General features: G+C 39.7%; 2 protein-coding genes across 2 annotated transcripts; one reads left to right on the forward strand and one right to left on the reverse strand.

Moving 5' to 3' along the window:
- The first annotated feature begins 5,799 nt into the window (after positions 1–5,799).
- LOC137277052 (uncharacterized) lies at positions 5,800–7,952 on the forward strand. Its single transcript, XM_067808712.1, has 2 exons — positions 5,800–6,577; positions 7,761–7,952. Exons 1-2 carry the CDS (start codon positions 5,909–5,911, stop codon positions 7,809–7,811), a joined length of 720 nt encoding a protein of 239 aa, XP_067664813.1. The 5' UTR covers positions 5,800–5,908; the 3' UTR covers positions 7,812–7,952.
- A 7,266-nt stretch (positions 7,953–15,218) lies between these two features.
- LOC137278395 (putative ankyrin repeat protein RF_0381) lies at positions 15,219–16,379 on the reverse strand. Its single transcript, XM_067810689.1, has one exon. It carries the CDS (start codon positions 16,377–16,379, stop codon positions 15,219–15,221), a length of 1,161 nt encoding a protein of 386 aa, XP_067666790.1.
- Positions 16,380–23,203: the final 6,824 nt, after the last annotated feature.

Consider the following 23,203-nt stretch of genomic DNA (forward strand, 5'->3'; position numbering starts at 1 on the left):
CATTAAATAACAAACATATTTAATGTTTAGCCAAAGCTGTTTGTATTCTAAAGCTAGAACCAACTCTGCCGCTCTTTAAAATCAGACTCAAAACACACCTCTTTCAACAATGTTTCACAAATCCATGTATTTTGTAGATATGAACTCTGACTTGTCGGCGCTTTGAGTATTGCCTTTATGTGGTGAAAGTCAGTGCTATATAAATACTATTCGCCTTATTTTTTATTACACGCAGCCTGGACAGCGAATGTGACTTTTCCCAAGAAACGTTGCTTAATTAGTCGAACCACAGGCAAACTATAGCGCTAAAGGGTTGCGCATCATAGAGAATATGACTAGTCCTCTTAGATGCGAGCGAAGCGAGCAAAGGTTGTCAACGTACTTTCCTCGCTTCGGTTCGAAAAATATTTTTCATGTCAAAATAAAACATCGCCATCATCAAAAGTATACACCAATTTCTTCATTGGATTGTGCTCTCACATTTCCAACCCCATGTTGAAGAATTATACTTACGTGAAATATTTTTTTATTCAACACTTAAATGTTGGAAAGCATCATTTTACATTACGCCTTGCATATGTTCAGGGCGGTACTATGGATGGACATCGGAGTCAAAGTCATGCAAGCCATAGCGAGACATGCCATCACGTCTTTAAGCTTAGGATCTGCTGTTTGTGCCCACGAAGGGCATCCACTGACAAGGTGTTAGGCAGTCTCTGTAAATTCATTTACACAGTCGACATTTCATGTTAATATTTTGTTTAAGCATCACATTCTGGGATTGCATTTGTGAAGTGACCGGTCTTGGTCAACTAAAAAGAAGCCTTCCGTTTCACATCTGAGACCAGCCACCGGTGGGCGGACAAAAGCGCCACAAGACAGAAGTCCCCTTGGACAAAACCCCAGACATCTCAGACAAAAGCCCCAGATAATATAAACTTGAAAAAAGTATGGGACCTGAACTTTGATGTCTGGTAGAAAGAAACCCATTTCACGTTATCACCACACGCAACCACAATGCATGGGAAGCACGTGCACAACGTGGGAGCCTCCTGCACGTGCATGGGATGTGATTACGAATCTTGACGTTTTTCAGGCAGGTGAATGAATCACTGCAGACCATTTTTCGATAATTTTCTTGCAACTGTGAATGGTCAGAGTTTTCAGGATCAGATCACACACTACTGAGTGAAAATTGTAAACCTGACATTTTCAAGTCATGCTCCAGTCACCTAACAAGGGGGATAACTGAGCGGACAGCTTTGCTATGAATGAAATCCACGTGGTGATGCATTCTCAAAACATCCATTCTTATTCAACATTGATTCAATCCCATATATCTCCCAATTTCGACAATCGTACATTGAAAGTAGTTCTCCTACACTTTTTTAGGAGTACATAAAAGAAAACAGTTCAGATTTAACAAGATTTATTTACATGAAAGATAAACATAGCTTTTGAATACAAAAGTAGCAGCACCACTAAAACTTGTCACGTGAAACCTGATATTGATACTAATGTTGTTTACATCTTACCTAATCTCACTGTGTGTCCAACATCCTTGAGAAATTCGGGAACAGTTTTCACATTATCTTTTAAGCCCATACACAGATTATTTGCAGTCTTTTTGCATGTTGGTCACGGACACTCCCATCGAATGGCCGACTTATTTACGCTCTTTTAGTGTTTATAAAGCCCTGAAAGCTAAGTTTGACACCACCTTTGTTATTTCACAGAATTTCCATTTTCACTGGTGGCCATTATCAGCACCTTGACTGTTTTATAGATATTGTTGAGTTTACAGTCGTGACATTAATTAATATTTCCTCCTCCAGTCAAAAAAAAAACAAAACAAAAAACAAAAAAAACATTAAATGCCTTAATCCGTAATTTCACATCCTCCTCCTCAACCTCCTGCGTAGACCACCTTGAAAACATAATGTGGGGCTTCTGTCTCCTATGGGTTTATTGGGGTTTGGTTTGGTTTGTTTCGTGGTTTGGTTTGTTTGTTTGGTTTTTTTGTGTTTTTTGTTTGTTTTTTGTTTGTTTTGTTTTGTTTATTATGTATTTTTTGGCAGTGGGCTTTTGTCCAAAGGGGCTTTTCTCTGTGGGGTTTCACCCAGGGGAAGTAGTCGCTTGGATTGCTATTCCGTTCCACACACTGCATGTATACACGATGCCATGGCTTCTCAGAATATATATATATATATGCAAAAGTACACAATAAAATTCAATCATGAAGAGCCCCCACATTAATCAATCCGTACCTCTAGAACAGATAAGCAAATATAAACGATTAACAGAGGAACGAGATTGGTGAGTTCTGTTACAAAACATGTTCCTTCCCACTCCGGATATCTTGCTTTATCCAATCAGCTACTCCAAATCAAAAGTATTGATGGTTTTGACCTTCTTTCGAGCATTTAGCTCTGGGCTCCAGATTTTCCAGACTTTTACTCGGTCCGAAGTTTATCTTGAATCTGGGCATTCTGGAGCTTGTCTCGAACGTGCATTCCAAGATAGGTGTAACCCTGATCTTCTACAAGATGCTTAATACCAGAATGTTTAATAAATTGACCGATCCATCATTAGTTACCTTGCCGCCTTTCAAATGAAAAGTATTACATTTGTCGAGTCCAAATGTCATGCCAAAATCATTACAAACTGACTCGACGAGGCGAACCTCTTTCAACTTGGTATCTCCTTTGGCAAGGAGCTCCATGTCATCCATGTATAGGAGATGAGTAAGGGGTGTTAGGTATCTGTGTTAAGGAGGTCCTTGACGGTAATCCTACTCTTTAATGAGTGGAAAGCTCAGGGGATTTAAAGACAGACAAAAAAGCAAAGGACTTAAGGAATCCCCCTGGAATAATCCCCTTCTGATTGGAATAGATTCCGAAGTGTGCACCTGCCCCTGCAAGTACATCTCAAATTATTTACGATTTGAGTTAATTAGTTAGTCACCAGCAAAGAGCCAATTTGCCCCAAAATGTCTGACCAAACTCTTCTTCCTCAGTTGCACATATTTCCGAAATTTGTGATTTACCTTCAGAGAAACCGAGGCCAATTAAACAACTAAATGTGTCTTCTTGAAAACTAAAATGTTTTAATTCATGTCTATGGGAACACATGGAGAACACATGTTGATTGTGATTAAGCAGCCTGTCACAGATAAAACTCAAAGTCTGTTCGTGATAATTTTGTTTTAATTATGTTTCATTTTTTGTTTGCACGTGACCTTTAACAACACAACATTTTAGTGACCATATGATTCAATATCCTTCACTTGAGTGAGTGAGTTTCTTTTTACGCCGGCAACATGACAGCGACCAGTAGATAATCGAGTCTGGACCAGATAATGCAAACATGGCAATATCATTAAAAGTTACAGTAGCCTTATGTATGTCACAAAGTAGTGCTTCCTTACTTAAATGCTATCATTTGTTATGTATTAGTTAGGATCAGTAAAACTGATACTAAAGCATGTCAAGAAGAAAGTAATAGTTCATGATTGTTTTAAACAGTACATATGTTAAACTGAATAAATGTTGAAACTGAACAATGTTCTTCATGTTACTTATATTTTGGGGTGAGGACTGTCCGTGTGGGAATTGTCCTATGTGGGAATTGTCCAGGTGGCATTTGTCCGGGTGGGAATTGTCCGGGTGGGAATTGTCCCGACATGTGTCAACCAAGTCAGCGAGCCTGACTACCCGATCATGTTAGTCGCCTCTTACGACAAACATATTCGCCTTTTATGGCAAGCATGGGTTGTTTATGGCCTAATATACCCCGGACCTTCAGAGGATCCTTACTTGAATAGATTTGAAGAAATTCATTAAGGAAAGACGATAACGCTCCATCTAGCGTTTAGTGTATATTATGTTCTGGTGTCTGTGACAGAGACAGTACCTGATGAACAAAGTTGACATAAACGCCTTCAAGATAAAATCTAAATTTAGGATATTCTCCAAATGCAAAAGTAAGTTTTATTATCAGCGGTATAGTTGGTTGTGATTTAAAAAAAAACAAAAACAAAACAAACAAACAAAACCAACCAAACAAACAAAAAAACATGCGTTGCCAGCATGGCGGCAGGTAGATTGCTTGGCGATTATTCCACGAGTATACAATCAAAATTATTTAGCACACTGATAAGCCTTGTTGGTGCCAATACATTGAATGCACTAACTTTGCTTATTAATGTCTATGAATTGAAGAATAAAGCATTTTTTTAAAAATGGCGTGAGGATGTCGATAACTCAGACTCTGAGTTACCGATATCCTCATGGGATTTTTAAAATGCTTATGCTTCAAAACATAAACAAAAATAAGTAAATTCAGAGCATCCAGTGTACTTGTACCGTCAAGGGTGCGAAATAGCCACTGGTCCGTTAGCACGTGGCTAGTAAAAGTGTAGTCAATCAACTGGCACGACTGGTAAGTAAATTTTCATGGGGTCATTTTTAAATACATGTATATCACTTCCTCCGACGTGTTAAGTTACATGTATATGTAATACATTTTTAAATCAAGAAAAATTCTGGCCTGATTAAAATCTCACCATATTTGCAGCGGAGTTAAAAAAGCCGTGTCTACATTCGAATTTCGGGCTAGTCAGTTATTTTGTGGGCTAGTAAATGTAAGCCATAGCTAACTCGACTGTCTACCAAAATTTGGAAACCATTTCGCACACTGGTCATGACACGTGTATTACGAAGCCTGTTCAGCCTGAATCTGACATATATTATATTTGTGACATGCCGCTACAATGGTTACAGATGAACGTATCGTGCTCGTTTGATGGAAGATGACTGTTTCTGAAAGTGCCGCTACGATTCTGCACTATTTTGCCAACAATATCCGGTCTTCCTAAATCTACTTATACAGTGGAAGCTCTCATAACCGGCATCTGTAAAAACCGGCAAGTTGTCAACACCAACATAAAATCTCAGTCCCATGCGTGGCTTGTACATTTATCATCATCTCTATAATCCGGGACATTGTCTAAACCGGATTATTTCTTCAGTCCCAATGAGTGCCTGTAATAAGTTAGTATTTCATTACATGAAACAGGAGTTTCTGTATAATACAATGGCGTTTAAAAAGATTTTTTCTGAATTTTAAAATGCCCCACTGCCCTTGTACCAATAGTAAACTTCAGAGTGCTGGTTAGATGTAAAACTTGACCAAAACGTACCCACCCACACAACATCTCCATATACATGTCTAAATTTTCACCTGACCGTTGGGCAGGTGAATTTGAGAATCCGTGTTGAAAATATCCCGTTCAGGACAGGCAGGTATTTCGAACGCTGCCTGACGTTGACCACTGACTTGTGAAAACCAGACTCGATTATATATAAAACGCCGCCATATCCCTGCGACAGTCTGACTGCTGGACTAAACAACAAACAAAAATCATGTCTTAGGTCATTCAGCATATGAAATTTCACTGACAGCATTCCCGGATTTACAAAAAAACAACAACAAAAACAACAAAACAACAACAAAATAAAAAATCCAAAACACAACTTTGCAAATCAATGTGTCTGGTATCAGGTGTATTTACATTAATTTGATCATTCTACAATCTTGTTGATTTATTACCCTAACTATGCTAATAGGTCGCGTTTGATAAAGAATTGATTTGTTTACAATGCTTTGGGGTTTTTTTTTACTGCACACGTGTGCATACAGGCCCACCACATGATATTTTCCTTATTGATTGTCCTCGACTGTTCTGTCCGGTGGTTGGAAAATAGTTCTCAACAGTTATGTCCCTTGTCTGAGCATGCGCACTTCGATGCATCGTCTGCTAATCAGAAAGGAACGATGTTGATGTTTCGAATAATAATGCTCTTTACATAGAATTACTGGAACCTTTGAGTGATTGTTTCCATGCATAATGGCCACGGATACCACAGTGCGACTTGAGCTCACCTTTAACCCGGATGATGACGATAACTGTCACCCAAAACGCAAGAAACGAATAGACAGTGATGGACTCTCGAATATGACGATGTGGTCAAAATATGAGTATCAGGAAGACATGGACTGTTCGAATGATACAATTTCTGCAACAGTTTCTTCCGGGGAGGATACAAGAAAAGGATCAGCTGCGTTATCGGAGTCATCAATACACGAGTCGGGAGACGATAAATGCAAAGAGACATTTAAATTCCCATCATTCAAATTCTACCGATTGCGCGTGCCCAGCTGGCGATGGTCCCGTCAAAAGGACACGGCGATTCACGGGGAACTGATAGAAGAATTGAGCCCCGAGAATACACTGGAAAGAGAGCAACGTTCCAAATTAGAAGAATCTGGGGAAAATGTTAAAATGAGGAGGCATAGTTTAGAGAGACGTTCAAGTTTGGATAGGCTCCGAAAAATCGGTATCAGGGCACGGCGATCACTCTCTACAGCACTGACATCATTTGCTTGTCTGGGTGGTCAGCGGTTTGAAGACGACGATGACGATACGCCGTATCTGTCGGCGAAACACGAGAGGGATTTAAACCCGCCAAGACTAGAAATTATTGATCTGCACATGCTGAACACCGTGGATAACCCGGTACTGGTGATTACTTGTCCCTTCATCAGAAACGGCAATTGGGGGGTCGGTACTGATATTTATTCCCTTCCCTTGTGCGTGTTTGCTTGTTTCATATGTATATCAGTAACGTAGCCTATTACGCATTTCTTTGCTTTAGGTTGCAATCAAGTAAATGCCTCTTCAGGCTACGAGCGTTTAACACTATTGTTACGTAAAGCACGATTCTGTGTTTGGTCACGAAAGGCGATATTCCGTGCACGAACATACTTGAATATCATCTGACCAGATTCCTTTCATTTTCATAAGTATTGTACAGATTAGATAGTTCCAACAAGTGTTAAGAATCATTCATTTTTAGCTGCTAAAATGGTAATGTTCTGCTACGAAACAACATATGGATAATTACAGGTGTATATTCAGTTTTGTGAAAGCTACCAGGATCTGTGTTTTTACCAACCGAATATTTCTTCACATGATTGTTATGGTTTGTGTTTCCTGGGTTTTTTTTAGATTTCCAGCTCTGCATTGACTATAATGGAGTAAATGTATCTAACACTGTCTTTGGGTGTAAAACTAAATGCTGAATGTAGTATTTGAATTGTTGAAAATGTGAATCCATTTAAAGCATTTAAGACACCAGAGTTTTCGCTCAAACCTGCTCTAGTTCTAGCGATGTCATTGTTTTCCCAAAACGAATCAAATGCAAAACCCTGTTATTAATTTTCCTTGTACTTCCAAATGCCCAGACAAATGCTGCAAATCGTAATTGTGGATACTTGTCAAGAATTACACTACAACACATGTTACCTTCGCGCTGGCTTTGGGAGCTGGCTTCATATTCTGTTCAATACATGATTCATTCTGTCTCATAAGTTAAGTCATTATTAAACTTAGGTTCTAGTTTAGGTTTCCTAAAACATAATGGAGTCCAGTTAGGTTCCCAGTATTTGCCAAAGACATTTATAATGGGGCTGTTCCATGTGTTCGTTCCAACAGTCTGTTCGCTTGGGCACACAGTGTGACACAGAATGGCGACGACCTCATTAATCACATAAATGTCTCATGAGGAGGCCTCTCTCAGTTCTTGAACCTTGAAATCTAAGTTAGTGTGAGGCGGGTATTCCGACTGCTAATTCAATCGAGCAAAACTTTTGTTGATTGACATTTTCACTCGAAGTGACAGTATGTTTCCTATTTTCAGAACGCAACGGTTATTGATTCAAAGGAGGCTATCAAAGACACCGGAAACTGATTCCCCACTCTCAGTCTCTGATAACCAGGGGCCACCTAGCTCTTCATTCAACTCGGTTTTACATACCTGTGCACTTATAAACATTATGCATGATGTATATTTACTTACTGTCATTAAACTAATTTTATAAGTTGTGGAAAACGTTGACTTATTGATCCATGTGCTCCTGTATAAATGATTAGATGCCACATTATTTGTTTTTAATCTGTTACCAGGGATTGGGAACGGCAGGGGCCTTGGGCCATTTTGCACATTAGAATACAAAAATGGTCCATTAAAATTTTGAAGTTTACCATTGGTACAAGGTCAATGGTGATACCGGCTGTATATTACAGTCAAGATTGGTTGGTCACTAAATCACGCGTCATTGCAAATAGTGCGCGATCTGACCTCGGACCCTACCGATACGATCTTTTTTCATACAACAGAAGAACGCCTGACCAGGCGCGATTTGAGTACGTGTCCCGTGATTAAGGTGGAATGTTTCTGTCTGCGGATTAAAATTAAATTTACGGCTCATAGGCGGATCCAGGAGCCTCCTACCCCTACCATTGGATCCGCCACTGTGGCTGATAGCTACAAAGATCGATATTGCCGGGATTTAATATCCATACGCATGTGTACACTAAATCATTTATTAGCTGCTACTTAGAGTAAACGCCTATGAGTGATCCGGTCATTCGTGGGGCTAGATATCCTGTTATTGCTAAAAGAGGTTTCGTCAGCTATTAGGGGTATGGTACGGTCTCGGTGATGTCTATGAGATCGTATACAATGAGAAATGTATTGTGTATGAACTACATCACCTACGGTTAACCAGATCATCGCCGAAATGGGGAATTGCATGTTCACTGTATTTGTTAATGACAGTGTTATAGCGCCTAAGCGTCGGATATGGATGAAGATATTGATATTTCTGAAAATATACGACATTACACTTTCATGTGCGATAGAATGTATTGTCACTTGATGTAGTTATTATAGTTGTATAAATTTGCCAATAGTGAATGGGTTTTTTTTCACTTTTCAGATTATTTTGCCTCTATGTCCAGATATGGGTTAAGATTTTTTTTTTAAAATCGCACATATTGGTTAACAATAATTATACCCGAACATCAGAAAGGTCAGACAAAAGACAACGGACGAACAAGTTATTACCCCACAAATGTCCTGATCCATTGCTCCAAAAGGTAAGGGGGGAATTGTCGTTTGTTTTCGAAAACTATATGATGTTAAAGGATTTTCTGCAGACTGTTTGCATTATTACGGTAGAAAATCTTTCAGACGCAATTATTTTATCACAGTAGTGGGTCATGTAATTATCTTAGCAAAACAAACTAAGCTTATAGAAAACCTTAACCACCTCGCCGTAATGGGGAATTGAATGCTTTGGGTAATGGCAGTGATATAACGCCTCAGCTTCGGACATGGATGAATATAACTGAATCAGGTAGTTCTGATAATTTCTGTATATACGAAATTACGACAGTTTGATGGACCATAGAATGTATTGTGACTTCATATGATTATCTAAGTTGTAAAGACTTACCAATAGTGAATACTGTTAATATTTCAAATCATTTTACCGCTAAACTAAGGTAAAAAGGGTTAAGATTTTTTAATAATCGCACACATGGGTTAACAGTAATTTTACCTGAGAATGAGAAAGGTCAGACAAGTGACAACTGGCGAAAACGTTATTAGCCCATAATGACCATATCCTGATCCATCGCTCATAAATTGAAAGGGGAAATTGTCGTTTGTTTTCGTAACCTAAAAGATATTTAAGGATTTTCTGCAGACTGTTACTTTATTACCCGAAAAAATCTTTCAGACGCAATTATTTTTATCACGATGGGTCATGGCTTATCGAAAACCTTAAACACTGCACGGGGTTAAGGACAATATACCTGACTGCGTGAAATATGCTTGTCTTTTCCTTGAAATGTAAACAAAGCAACAGCATTCTGTCACAGGGTATAATATCATAATATGCACACACTGAGTCCTGTTTTGTGCCTACAGATAAGAACACTTGCATTCGTAACACCCGTCTTCTTTGTAGTTCTTCCTAATACCAGATGCTTGTATGCTTGCCTCTTATTCAATGCGTTCAAAGAAAATTTCCGATGCGTAACTGCAGATTTATGTAAAAAAGTAACATATTTTTGGACTTGAGAAATAAGATCTACTGTAACGAATCAAACTTCTACTGAAGTAGTATGTTGGATATTTATACACATTAACTGAACAAGATAGTTAAAAGTAATAATATTGTATTTCACTAAACGTTGCCTCCTTGGTCCAGCAATCCATACCACTCTTTAGGCTGGCTGACTTTGTCTGTACTGGTCTTATCTCAACTGCTTAGAGTGTAGGGCGTTATTTACATCACTGGATTCGACCGTCATAAATCTGGAATATTGCAGAGTGTGATTTAAGTTCTTAAAGTTCGAATAAAGGAACGTGTGTTCATAGTTCATGTGACTGACAGTACTCCGATAAATATGCTGTGAATATTTATTGCACTTGAAATCTAGCAATAACACTGGCATATTCTTCAATACGGTGTCAAATCCAAATATTTTACAGCCTGTAAAAATACATGAGTGTCTTTGATAAAGGTGTGATGCCTTCAGTTGTATGTGTGTGGACTAGATGTAGCTGTGTATAATGTGATGAGTAATATGTGGCCTTAATACCTATGTCTATTGAGGAAGTGATGCCTTTTGATTGTTTTGAAACATAACTGTTAGAGTTTCCATGGCAATACATTTTTTCACCAGTGTGACACAAACATATGTCTTCTGGCGAGCTAATGACTTGATCGATTTCACATTTTTGGAAAATACGTTTTTTTTAGTTTCCATGCCAACTAATTTGAATAGGCTGGAAACTACAGTTTTGCTCCTTTCTGGAGCAGATCTTGCAAACCCCAGAATATTTCCTCATCAAAACTGGCACAAAGATAGGTCTCGTGGTGAACAGATGCTTTCTGGTAGATTGGCATTCTGGGAACAAACAAAACCGCTCGGGTGACACTGCTACATCATACGGTATAACCCCTGAGAGAACTTAAAGTGTCATCCACATTGATGTAATGTGGAACAGTGAAGTTTTATGTTGCATCTGCATATTATAGCAGCAGAGCTAACAGACACATGTCAAAAGTACAAGTGATATTTATTGAACAAATGAAAAACAATCTTAGAGAACTGTTAACGGTATTTTAGCTATGTACTATATAGGAGGTGATTTTATGGAAAATAAAATCTAGTACAGAAGGAATGAAGGATCTCTCTCTCCTCCCTCTCTCTCTGACATGAAGGTGGTGAGGAGGTTTAGCGAAACGTAATACAGAAGTGGTAGGTTGTATAGTACTGACGTGACATGTTGTTCAGTGAAATAAATTACAGTAGTGATAGGTTCTACAGTGAAATACATTACAGTTGTGATAGTCTGTACAGTGAAATATATTACAGTAGTGATAGGTTGTACAGTGAAATATATTACAATTGTGATAGTCTGTACAGTGGAATAAATTACAAAACATATAATATCTGAAACCAGCACCTTAACTGAATCCATAGGTAATGTCGATTAACAACATTGTACAAAATAATAGTTTATGTTTTATCCTTTTAATTTAGAATAAATTAATCCACAAATGCTATCACATTTGACATGCAATCAGTAAAACTAAGTGTTGTTCTGTTTTCAAGATAGTAGTTTCCACTCCGCGGGATATTGATAATTTTGTCCTCTCATGAATTTTGAAATGACGTATCTTTTCAAAGTCCTGTCAAATCGATACCTTAATTGCCACCTTATGAACACAGCTGAACAAGCTACAACAGCTCTACTTATCATTCCTATTATGTACCTTTGTGGAAGAACTAGAAGATGCACGTTGTTGTTCCGAATAGGTTTCTACATCAACCGAAACGACTGTTACATTGAAAATGTCATATAATTTTCGCCCAACCAGTATGAAATGTCACTTGCTCTAATTATATGCTATGATCATTATTACAGGGTATGTTATATTCCGACCTGGGACGTGTTGAACTTTTCATTGCATGATCTGACAAAGTCCGCCATGGATCTGCGTCATACATGACAATAGAAGCATCAGCTGTCCGTTATAAAACATCTCATTTTACTAGAAATGACAAATGCTCGGTTTATCATCAGTGTTGGAAATTACCAAAGATTCTAAGGCTGACAACTGGACTTGCGTAGTCTTGAAGCTGAAAGTCATGACTAAACACATCAAGCCCTCATAAAAAGAAACCATTCTTACTGCTTACAGTTATTTGACACGTAAATTAACAAAGACCATACACACGTACATTTGTACTCATGAAGATCCAGGTTAGCATCGATCTTCTGCAACCCACCCTTGTAGTAAAAAGCAACTAACGGGATCGGATGGTCAGGCTAGCTGACTTGACGGGCACAGGTCATCGTATCAAAATTGTGTAGATCGATGCTCATGTTGTTGATCACTGGGTAGTCTGACGCAGACGCTATTATTTACAAACCGTGATCACATAGCTGAACATTGCCGAGTGTGGCCTTAAACGTTAAATCAATCAACCAAAAAAGAATACAAGGGCCCATAAAAAACCTTGAAATTACAGATTAAAAAATGAAATCTTATATTTGACTTAAATAAATAACACTGTTTATTATGTATTTTCTAAGGAATGTAAGTGTTCAGATAAATGCTGGGTTTTTTTTCGAACCAAATACGCAACACATGCAGTCTATTCACGTGAGCATAAATTAAATCGAAATCCAGAGAAAAACACACAATTAGATGAAAACCGTTGGGACTGCCTTGGCCAAGTGAGAGGTACAGATAGCTCGTTCAACAGCTGAATGGACACATCGACCAAGATAGGTAAAGGCTCTCAGTGTTGAACCAGTAGAATGATGAGTCGCCTGGCGAATGTCATCTGTCTGCAGAGGATACTCCAGTTATAGAGTCAGTTGTAATTCTGTGGTTGGAAATTTTTTTCTCACTTCAGAAAATTCGATTCGTGGTTTAGTCTGGGCGCTGACAGGTTTGGGCTTTGTTGAAATGAACTATTTAGATTTCTTCACATAAATGTGAACACCAGTAAATTCTTTCCGATTGATAATGTCGGTTTCATTATCTGACTGCTGGTAGTGCCAGACGGGGTGTAAGCTTACTGCTCTTTCGTCGTGGTTCTGACAATGAATCACAACAATCTTGTAGTCGCAAATATTCGAGAGAGAGTGGGTGTATTGCGATAGTTGGTACAGGATTCCTCTTTGACCACTATGTATTCCTGTGGCTTCCTGAAGTGTCACAGCATTTGTGATGTGCTTGTGTAGCGTAGGGTCCTGTACAGCTAGCACCTGTACAGCTTATTTCAACGAATACACAAACGTGTTTGTCAAGCTTGCATGTACGGGTTAGAATTGGTTATCTTATGAAGTCCGTAAGATGCGCATTACTGTACCAGGCCGGCTTCAGTCGTCAGACTATATATAGACTATATATCTTACAGATTGTGATATCAGTCATTTGGACACAAGAAAGTATCAAACAAACAGGTGTAAATGCTAAAAGGTCAGGCTGAAGTACAACAGTCTCTGTCACAATAGTTTTACCTGTTAGTGACAATAAATGATGTTGAAATTGTGATTTACTTTTGTAGATTAAGTTATTAAGTAAAATGTCATGAAATGACTAAAGTATATTGATTGTGTTACACAAATGTCTTAGTCATTTCACGAAATGAGTGACTTCACATACGCATGCGGTGAGACACATCTATATAGGGTCTTCGAAGTTTGGGCTCTTCATATAGCTTCTCTGTTCATCATTTTCGGCTGTATCGAGCCTTAGACAACACAAAACATTTACGTCGGTCCTGCCAACTACAACACGGTGTTTGTAGTTAGAATATCGCGGCGGGAAAATCTTGTTTGCATGGTATCCGACAAAGACAAGGAGTTTCACTGAAATTATTAGCCCGGGGTCGTGTGCACACTTGTACAATCAATGAGAGAGAGTACTTCTGATAACTATACAGTCATCGATCTAGGAGGTGGTATTGGGGCGCCCAATTACAACCCCTGAATTCTGGAATGGTTTCATCTTTTTAAACAGTGAATATTTGTGTCTGTGGGATGCAGTTCAGAAATCCATTCATACTGTTACAACTGTATATTTGTAAATATATGTTCTAGTTTGAATTACTTTATATAAGACTGGTATTCCATATGTAAATGTGAATGCCATCTACAAATGGCAGGTAAGCCTTTTGGAGAAACCCACATTTGTCCAGAGGTCACACATTTTTCTGTAGGCCATACAGGACTGCAAGTTCCAAGATTTGTCGTGATCCCTTCGCGAACAGGCGATTACCAACGATGTGCTGCACAAGTTTGTTCACAGGACTGGAGGTTGTAAGGTAGCCATATTCAGACATAAGTGAAGTACGCAGAATCGGCCAAGTAAAATGTGACGAAATAACTGACTTGGCCAAATCGGTGATACTGTTTGGGCATGGATCAACACCTGATCAAAGAAGTAGCTGGACAGCATCTGTATAACTTCTTTCAACCGCGTTTACTAAATCCTGGGAATGCGTGTCGCCTTCTGCAAAGTTCGCGTTTGATTCTAGGTGAATCTGAACTGTTTCTGTCTTTGTTGGACAGACTATAGCATTGGTATCCCATATGCGTGGGTGGGCTGACATTTTGCCTGTTTCTACAGCAACACGGAAGGCGAGTGAATTCCAGATTGTGGAGGTTAATCTACAAGTATAACAAATCCATTTTTCACCCATATATTATTTATTCATATATATAAAAATATATGCACCCATGTTTCTATTCACCATTTCCAAATCGATGCTTTCATACAGGTACAACAAAAATGTTTTCTTTTATATACATATACAGATATCAAATATATATCTCACAAAATCATACATCCCTTGACATTTAAACTGTGGGTGGCACACGGGTACTGAGAATTCAACTAATGTAGCGACTAGTAAGGGTGTTAGTTTTTGTGTGAAGCCAACATCTGGTGTCCCTTTTACAGACAGTAAAACAAATATATGATTTCTGCTGTTTCTGAAAATGAAGAAAGTCTCGTGACTCCTTTTTAATACTAGTACATTTTATAAGTATAATTTAGGGCCTGATTTTACGTTAAATATGTTCATTTCAGAAGCTATATCGTAGTCTAGATGTTCCCCGCCGTGATATAGCTTGAATATTGCTACTTTTATACCACATTCAACAATTACGCAGCTAAATATCACGGTGGGGCACATATTTGTGCACACACCAGAATTTCACGGAGACTAGAAGTTCCATTACTACAAAATACGAGTTCAAGTAAAAACGACCTTTAACAGTTTAAAGCAATGGCTTATCAAGGCAATATTCTCTAGAGAAGCACAAGTATCGTTGAAGCCTACTAGGCAGCGGTAGTGCCTTCACTTTCCGGACCACACCTAGACCCAAACAACATCTGATCCGGGTTCTACATAGTAATTTTAAACTAAGCATTTGGTATCCTTTCTCGTCCTTGATAGCTAATAAATACGACCTACACATATCAGGTAAGCCTTTTGGAGAAACCCACATCTTTCCTGAGCTGGGGATCTGTAGGCCATACAGGACTGCAAGTTCCAAGATTTGTCGTGATCCCTTCGCAAACAGGCGATTACCAACGATGTGCTGCACAAGTTTGTTCACAGGACTGGAAGTTGTAAGGTAGCCATATTCTGACATAAGTGAAGTACGCAGAATCGGCCAAGTAACATTTGACAAAATAATTGACTTGGCCGAATCGGTTATACTGTTTGGGCATGGATCTACACCTGATGAAAGAAGTAACTGGACAGCATCTGTATAATTTCTTTCAACCGCGTGCACTAAATCCTGGGAATACGTGTCGCCTTCTGCAAAGCTCGCGTTTGATTCTAGGAGAATCTGGACTGTTTCTATGTCTTTGTTGGACAGACAAAAGGTTATTGGGGATTCCCCTCGGTAGGTTTTGACTGTGCAGTCAGCACCACACTGCAGTAACAATTTCACAGCGTCCCTCTGCATCTTTTGACAAGCCAAATGCAAAGCAGAAACACCATCCTCGTTTCTGGCACTGACATCACAGCCTGATCTACAAAGCTGTTCTACGATTTCGTAATGGTTGTTCGTCACAGCTAGCATTAGACATGTGTTCAACTCCTTGTCGATCTGATTTACATTTGCTCCACGGGCAAGCAAGGGCCTCACATACTCAATCTTCCCCTGCATACACGCCCAGTGTAAAGCTGTTCGCCCAGACTCATCTGCCGCTGAAACATCAACTCCTAACTGAAGACACCGAAAGAACACACGTTCCTGCTCCTCTTCAATGCATCCAATCAGGAGAGACTTCCGGTTTGGACCTTTGATCTTTAGTGAGCCGCCATTTCTTACAAAACTATCTAAGACGGATAAGCCCCCATGGATCAGCGAGTAAAATAGGTCGTGAATGTTACTGTGATTGATCCGTTTTCTCATCATGGCCATAAGAAGAATGTTTAGCCACTCATCAATGTGACGATATCGGTGTCAAACCGTCATTATAAAAATAACACTCCTACTGTGTATTCACCTGAGCACTGATGCCAGCAGATTTTTGGTTATGGAGAAAGTTAAGGCATTCAGATCAATAGCATTGAACGGCAGTATCTTCTTTCTGGACATTGAAGCAGATCCGTCAAGTAATTATGCAGTCCAGTAGGTACCGTTTCCCAAACACACACGCACAAAGGAAAAGAAAGCTTGATGTAAATAGATAGCGAGAAAATCGTCATAAACTACAGACCAAACACATGAAACACACAAAAGATGGCAGCAGGCTGACATAATCATCCTAAAGAAGACATGTCCTTGTTGGCAAAATACGCAAAATCTAAGACTTCTCAGCTGTGCTGAAGAGCAAACGAAATATAGAAAGGCGTTCCTGGTTACAGATCTGGCGTTGTCAGTTCTCAAGATGTCCTACGACGATGACTCCATCAAGCTGGCCATGTCTATTCTCTGCAGAACACGGCGTTCAAGTTCGAAGGAGTACTGAAACAGACATATTTATCTGTTAGAGCGTGCGGAAGCGAAAACAGTGGAAGCTGTGTAAACCAGCACTAATTGGGACTTAAGTACAAATCTGGTATAGACAATGTGCCGGATTGTAGCGCTGATGATACATGTACAAGTCACAGACGGGGCTGAGATTTTACGCCAGTGTTGACAACTTGCCGGATTGGACAGATGCTGGTTTTGACAGTCTTCACTGTACTGTTTCCCGGTCAGTTATGTTCCAAATATTTAAAAAATAATTGTTGTAATAACATTCCAGAAAAAATCTACCTTTGACAATTTTCACCGAGGTCCTTACTGTTCCGAGGCTTTTACTTTTCAAGGATAATAAATATCGTATTGCACATGATACAGCATCCTGCAGTGTATGGGTGAGTGGAACGAGATTATACATGAGGCTGAACCCAGTTCCAACCAACGTGATGATTAACATGATTTATTTCAACAACCAGTAAGCCTCAGTTGTGCATCAGGGTTCGAGTTATAAAGATACATTGCTCTAAATTTATCAAATATTAGTTTAGGCCTACCTGGTATTTTTGCATGTCAGACTTGTCCTTCAAGTTGCTCAGTTCAGGCCCGTCCAGCTGAAATATGATTGATGTCATTCATAACTACAGCTGGATTGACTTTCGATCACGATATTGTGAGGTCATAATTCAATTGTTTGGAGGCCAATACGACAGGACACACTTGCCCTTTCGTGGGCACCTTGGGGGATCGCTTGACCCATTCACTTCTTTGGGCGATCGGGATGGGGAACCTAAGTTCGGCACACCCCTTCCAACCCCGGATAATTCCTGAATCTGCCTTAGCCATTTTTGTGGTTTTCTCACTCATATGTCTTTTGAGCCCCGCGAGATCTGTTTCAAGATGCTAATCCAGCACTATTCGTCTCCAGTGTTGACGTTTATGTTGTTTTATTACACATCAGAAATACTTCCAAATTGTACAGTCCGAGAATACTCAATCGGAGGACCAATGTGGGCTGTGAGAAAAACACCTCTTCTACATTTTAGATAGGGACATTTAGCGCTGCTAGCCATGGTGTAGTGGCACAGATCAGACTCATGACATGACAACTATTGCTTGTGTGTCAACCAGATCAATTAACATTAGGATCGCAAGCATGCCACCTCACAGACGGGCGATTTATTTCAAGTTCGGCCGTCTCATTTAAAAATTAGAGTTATCGTCCTTAGGAGCAAAAAGCTCGCCCACAGAGGTGACAGATAAATTAATCAGACGGTCTGACTCGATGACTTGGCAGGATGCAACTGAGAAATAAAGCTAATAATGGCAGTTATTGCTTTATCAGCCTCAGATTCCAATCCATAATGGTCTGCATCATTACACTAAATTACCCAGTAAACTATGATGTCCTCAAATGGTCAAATGCCAGACATCTTTGAGTGTTCAACATGTTAGTCGGGATCATAACTCATAATCTGTTATTCGGAGCCACGACCACCGGATCCTGTTATAACAAAGAAACTCAGTAACTATTGAATGTAATACTGCGTACCTGCAGCCTGCGTGTGATCTCGTGTATGTTGTATTTATCTGCTATCTTCATTTGAAGCCCATGCAGCTCACTCGGTCGCCCTGTGGAAAGCAAAACAAGATGTGTAAGGGTGCGTTGTAAGCCGGAAATCGCATACAGAAAGCAAATGAATCGCTTATTCCGGGCTTGCAACAGGTCGAAGCGTTTCTCATCCTTCCAAAAATGGCGGAGCGATTACCGTTTGTTCGTCTAGGCCGAATAAAGAACGCATTAGAAACATCTCGATGACAAGTGATGAATTTACTATCGTTAATGAACACACTGAAACAGTGGAAGGAGCTGAGGGTGGTGGGATGTAAGGTGTCTTTGCCCATGAGCTGGTCAAACAATTCTTGTTCCGCCGTCGAATTCTTCTCCTTAGCCGCCATTTCGGTTTGAGAACGAAGAGAGCGCATCCAGCGATTGCAAGGGGCTGAAAGTTAGCGCTCCGTAGACAGGTGAACCGCTGTACATCGCTTGCAAGCGATTGGTTGTTTGCAACGCACCCTTAATCTCTGGTCCGCCAACATACAGATATACAATTGCGCGAGTGCATGCGTGCGTGCGTTTGCGTAACTCAGCGATGCTCTCAGCAATATGCCTTCTACATGATCGGATCTGGGCCAGAACATTTGCAATGAATCCCTTAAGAGGAGTACGTTGGGTGAGTGAGTGAGTGAGTTTAGTTTTACGCCGCTTTTGGCAATATTCCAGCAATATCACGACGGGGGACACCAGAAAATGGGCTTCACACATTGTACCCATGTGGGGAATCGAACCCGGGTCTCCGGCGTGACGAGCGAACGCTTTAACCACTAGGCCACCCCACCGTCCCTGGGTACGTTGGAACGTCATATCTACGTCATGTAGCATCGGCAACTCGGCTGAAGGGGTGGCTATCGGCACATACTACAGATGTTTTCTGTGTACAGAAACGTACCTTATTCCAAATCAGAATACGTAACCCATGACGATTTCATTCCGCATTGTGCCTTTTTTCGTGATCGGAATTGCCATAATGTTGAATTACATGCGTTTAATTGCGTTATATAAAAATTAACAATACACTGGAAGTAACCTTGCATATTACCACTTGCAGTCAGTTGAAAGGTTACCTTCTGCTTGGGGTTGCGGAGTAAGAACTTGGTCGCTGTTTACGGAACCGAGTAGGTTTCTGTATTTTCACCTGGTTTAGGATACATTCTTGCATAGAGCTCCGTACCTGAGGTGCACATCTGTAGTACCCGTGTCGACAACGACTCAACATTCGTAGCTACGCGTGTCATTCCGGCAAACCGGGTACCGTAGGTAACGGAAAGAGGCGAGTAGTTACGAATGCTTTACTCGGCATCAAATAGACCCTAAGATTCCAACCTCCTCTCATTTAGTCACAGCAACGGAGCGATGGAGGCACATTCAAACCTGGGTCCCCATAGGATAGAAATTCTTTCATCAACACAACGTGAGTGAGAGAAAATACCGCTAACTGGCTCACAGTATTCAAATCTAATTGATCTAAATCACATAGTAAACACATTCCGCGAGAAGCAATCAATGAAACATGACACATTTTGACATTACATTTGTTTGCTACATGATTCCGTTACACGCTTGAGTTGAACAAGCTACTTCTACAATCAATAACACAACAGCACAGCATACTGTATGTGAATGGGAACACCAATTGCACTGAGTGTACAGCATGGCTATGCGAAAATTATATGCGATGGAAAAAAATTATTTTCTTGAGGTTTGGACGCCAATTGGCATTTTCTCGTTTAGTCGATCTCAACAACAATATCCCTGCTACAAACTGATGTAAGGTGTCAAGTGATTATCTGATTTTGAGGATGGTTTATGAGTAAGTGAGTGAGTGAGTTTAGTGTTATGCCGCACTCAGCAATATTCCAGTTACATGGCGACGGTTTGTAAATAATCGAGTCAGGACCAGACAATCCAGTGATCAGTAGTGTGAGCAAAGATCTGCGCTACTGGGAACCGATGACACGTGTCAACCAAGTCTGCGAGCCTGACCACCCGATACCGTTAGTCGCCTGTTACGACAAGCAGCACTTGTACTATCGTCCTGGTGATGCACTGTTCAGCATACCAAAAATGTGTGAGATGGGATAATTTTTGTGAAACTGCTTTAAGCAGTATTCTGAAAATATGTCACAATGTCTGCTGGCTGGGAAGCTAATTCACCAAGTATCGCCGTGTGTCTCAGAACTTGGAAATATGGTCATAATATTTCCCATAAATCAATCTGCAACGTTATGAACAATGCATGCAAGAGTCTTTCAAACGTGACATCATACTTCTTATAAACATAGCGCATATATAATAGGGCCGTCTCCTATTCTCGCGGTAAACACATTTTCTGCAGAAATTGCAGATGCGTGATACTTAGCGGCTGTTTACATCACAGACCGGTAACTATAGGGAGTGGCCCAAGTCTGTGGATTATCAAAATGTTGCATTGTAACGAATATTTCAAAAATCGTAAGTTTCCCCGCGCCCTTTCCGACAAGATTCCCCTTCCTTATACCTAATAACGTTACTTTTTCGTTAAGCCGCGAGAAAAGGAAGACGCCTCAAAAAGTCATTCTCTTCCCACAGAGGTTACTCCTGTCATATATTCCTGGATGATATGACAGGAGTAACATCTGTGGGAAAAGAATGCAAAAATCAGTGGCGGACGACCATGTTTCTCATCGAGATCAAGTGCAATAATACACGTGATGGATCAAGCAGTTGACAGATGCAGATATTAGAGGGGGAATCTCTTCATTTAAAAACAACAAGCATACATACGAAAAGAGCTGTATTATTTTTTCAGCCGATATCCGTAAGTACCTCGAGAATAGGAGACACCAGCTTGTATATATCGGAAAGTCATGAAACGTAATGTGAGCAATATTGAAAGATACAGTCTACGCTAATTTGGAACGCCATTGAATCGTACATTGACAGTCACAAAACACTTCAGCCATACACAGCCACACGTCTCTACAAGTTCAAATGCATGATGCATGATTTGATCGCTCATGGCAGTTAAAATTGATATATTTCATGACCCCTTCGGAGAAACTTAATTGAAGAGTCGGGGGGAAATCAAGTCAATGAATGCTTTTCCGAGAGCGAGATCGATTTCACCAAGATGATTTCTTTTCAGAATCGCTGTTAATACGTCTTCAAAAGTTAATATTTCCCAGGCGTAATGTACGTGCTCGTTTTAACCGACAGCTAAGAAAATGGATCGAAATTGCACGTCTTAAACTAAAAATACATCACTTCGGGCGACGTAAAATTCAGCACAGTCGTCTCGAACAAAACTCATGCATGGTGACAAATCAGACATTCCATTGGCTTCACTTATCCAAATATACTGGACACAAAATGTTTGGGATATTTGTAAATTTTGAGATTATGAACAATGATATATTTATTCACTGACATACTTATAAAATAGCAGTCATAAAAACACCGATATCCCTAACTTACTTTGTCCAGTATATGTTGGGTTATGTAGTTCAATTTGACAGTAACTCTTTATTCTAAAATAGCAAAGGTCACGCCTTGTGTTATTCCATTAGTACTTAATCTGTTGGGATACATCAATGATATTATTACGTCTGTAACGGTGAATCATGCCATTACACGAACTTAGAAAATAGTCAGCAATTAGTATGCAGGGCTGAACTGGATCAACGCAACATCTACGCATTCACATAACACAGAAACAGCACTACGCTTGTTAATCCCTGTCAAAAGTGTATGGCCTTCCCGTGGTCTCTGGGCCTGGGACAACAGCCTCAGGGAGTAACTCGGACGACGATAACAGCTACAGTGTAACAACGTCTGAACTGTTGAGTATATTGACCTGACAGAGTCCTTGAATTATAATCCTCTTGATACATTTTGGTCCCCCTTTCGATCCGCTGTACGTTATAATATCGAAAAAGGAAGGTCTTACCAACACACCGGTGACAACTTCCGTGACTAGTCAAAGGGAGGTAAGTCATCCTATACGTGTACGTTTCTTATCACCGCGAAATAATAAATACCTGCACGAGGTCGAATCTCATTGTTTTACTTTTATACCGCAGTTGTTGAATCGTCCATGTGTACATTTCGAAATATATCATTATTTGTTATCGAATGTTCCTTTTAACTATCGGGACCATATGTAGGTCTTATACCAGGTATAATCTATATATAGTCTCCCTGCTTATACCAGCCTAAATGAAGAGAATAGGCCAAAATTGTTGTGTCGATAATGCTCATCTTGAAGTTCTTAGTAGCAAATGTCCAATAAAGTTCATAATATATGTAATATTTGAAAGTTTCAGTTTTAAAAAGTAAATTTGGCAATACATTTCAACTCTTATTACCCCTCAGCCAAAAAAAAAATGAAAGTGAAAACAATTTCCTTATATCAGGGATATTCTACAACAATGTAAAACGATTTTAAATTCCATTGGTAATTTTACAAGCAACCACAATAACGCTTCTGTTCTATCGCTTATGAAGATAGTGGTGTTGATTAGAAATCGAAATTTTATTTGATAAAAAATGTAACAAATGTATAAAGGAGATTCCCTTACTTGAATTTGTGTTGCAAATTAAATTTGCGGCACACCGACTCGAACACGTGAACTGGCAAAGGCGACCCAAAGGCATAAACATATATCTTCAGCGTCCTCTATTC

This window comes from Haliotis asinina, chromosome 3 (genome assembly GCF_037392515.1).
Source record: "Haliotis asinina isolate JCU_RB_2024 chromosome 3, JCU_Hal_asi_v2, whole genome shotgun sequence".
In the NCBI taxonomy this organism is placed as follows: Eukaryota; Metazoa; Mollusca; class Gastropoda; order Lepetellida; family Haliotidae; genus Haliotis; species Haliotis asinina.

Bases quoted from the DNA above. Each gene is read 5' to 3' on its own strand.
- LOC137277052 (XM_067808712.1), top strand. From the start codon at position 5,909: ATGGCCACGGATACCACAGTGCGACTTGAGCTCACCTTTAACCCGGAT. The intron at 6,578-7,760 runs GTACTGGTGATT...TCCTATTTTCAG, and splicing joins TGAACACCGTGGATAACCCG to AACGCAACGGTTATTGATTC.
- LOC137278395 (XM_067810689.1), bottom strand. From the start codon at position 16,379: ATGGCCATGATGAGAAAACGGATCAATCACAGTAACATTCACGACCTA.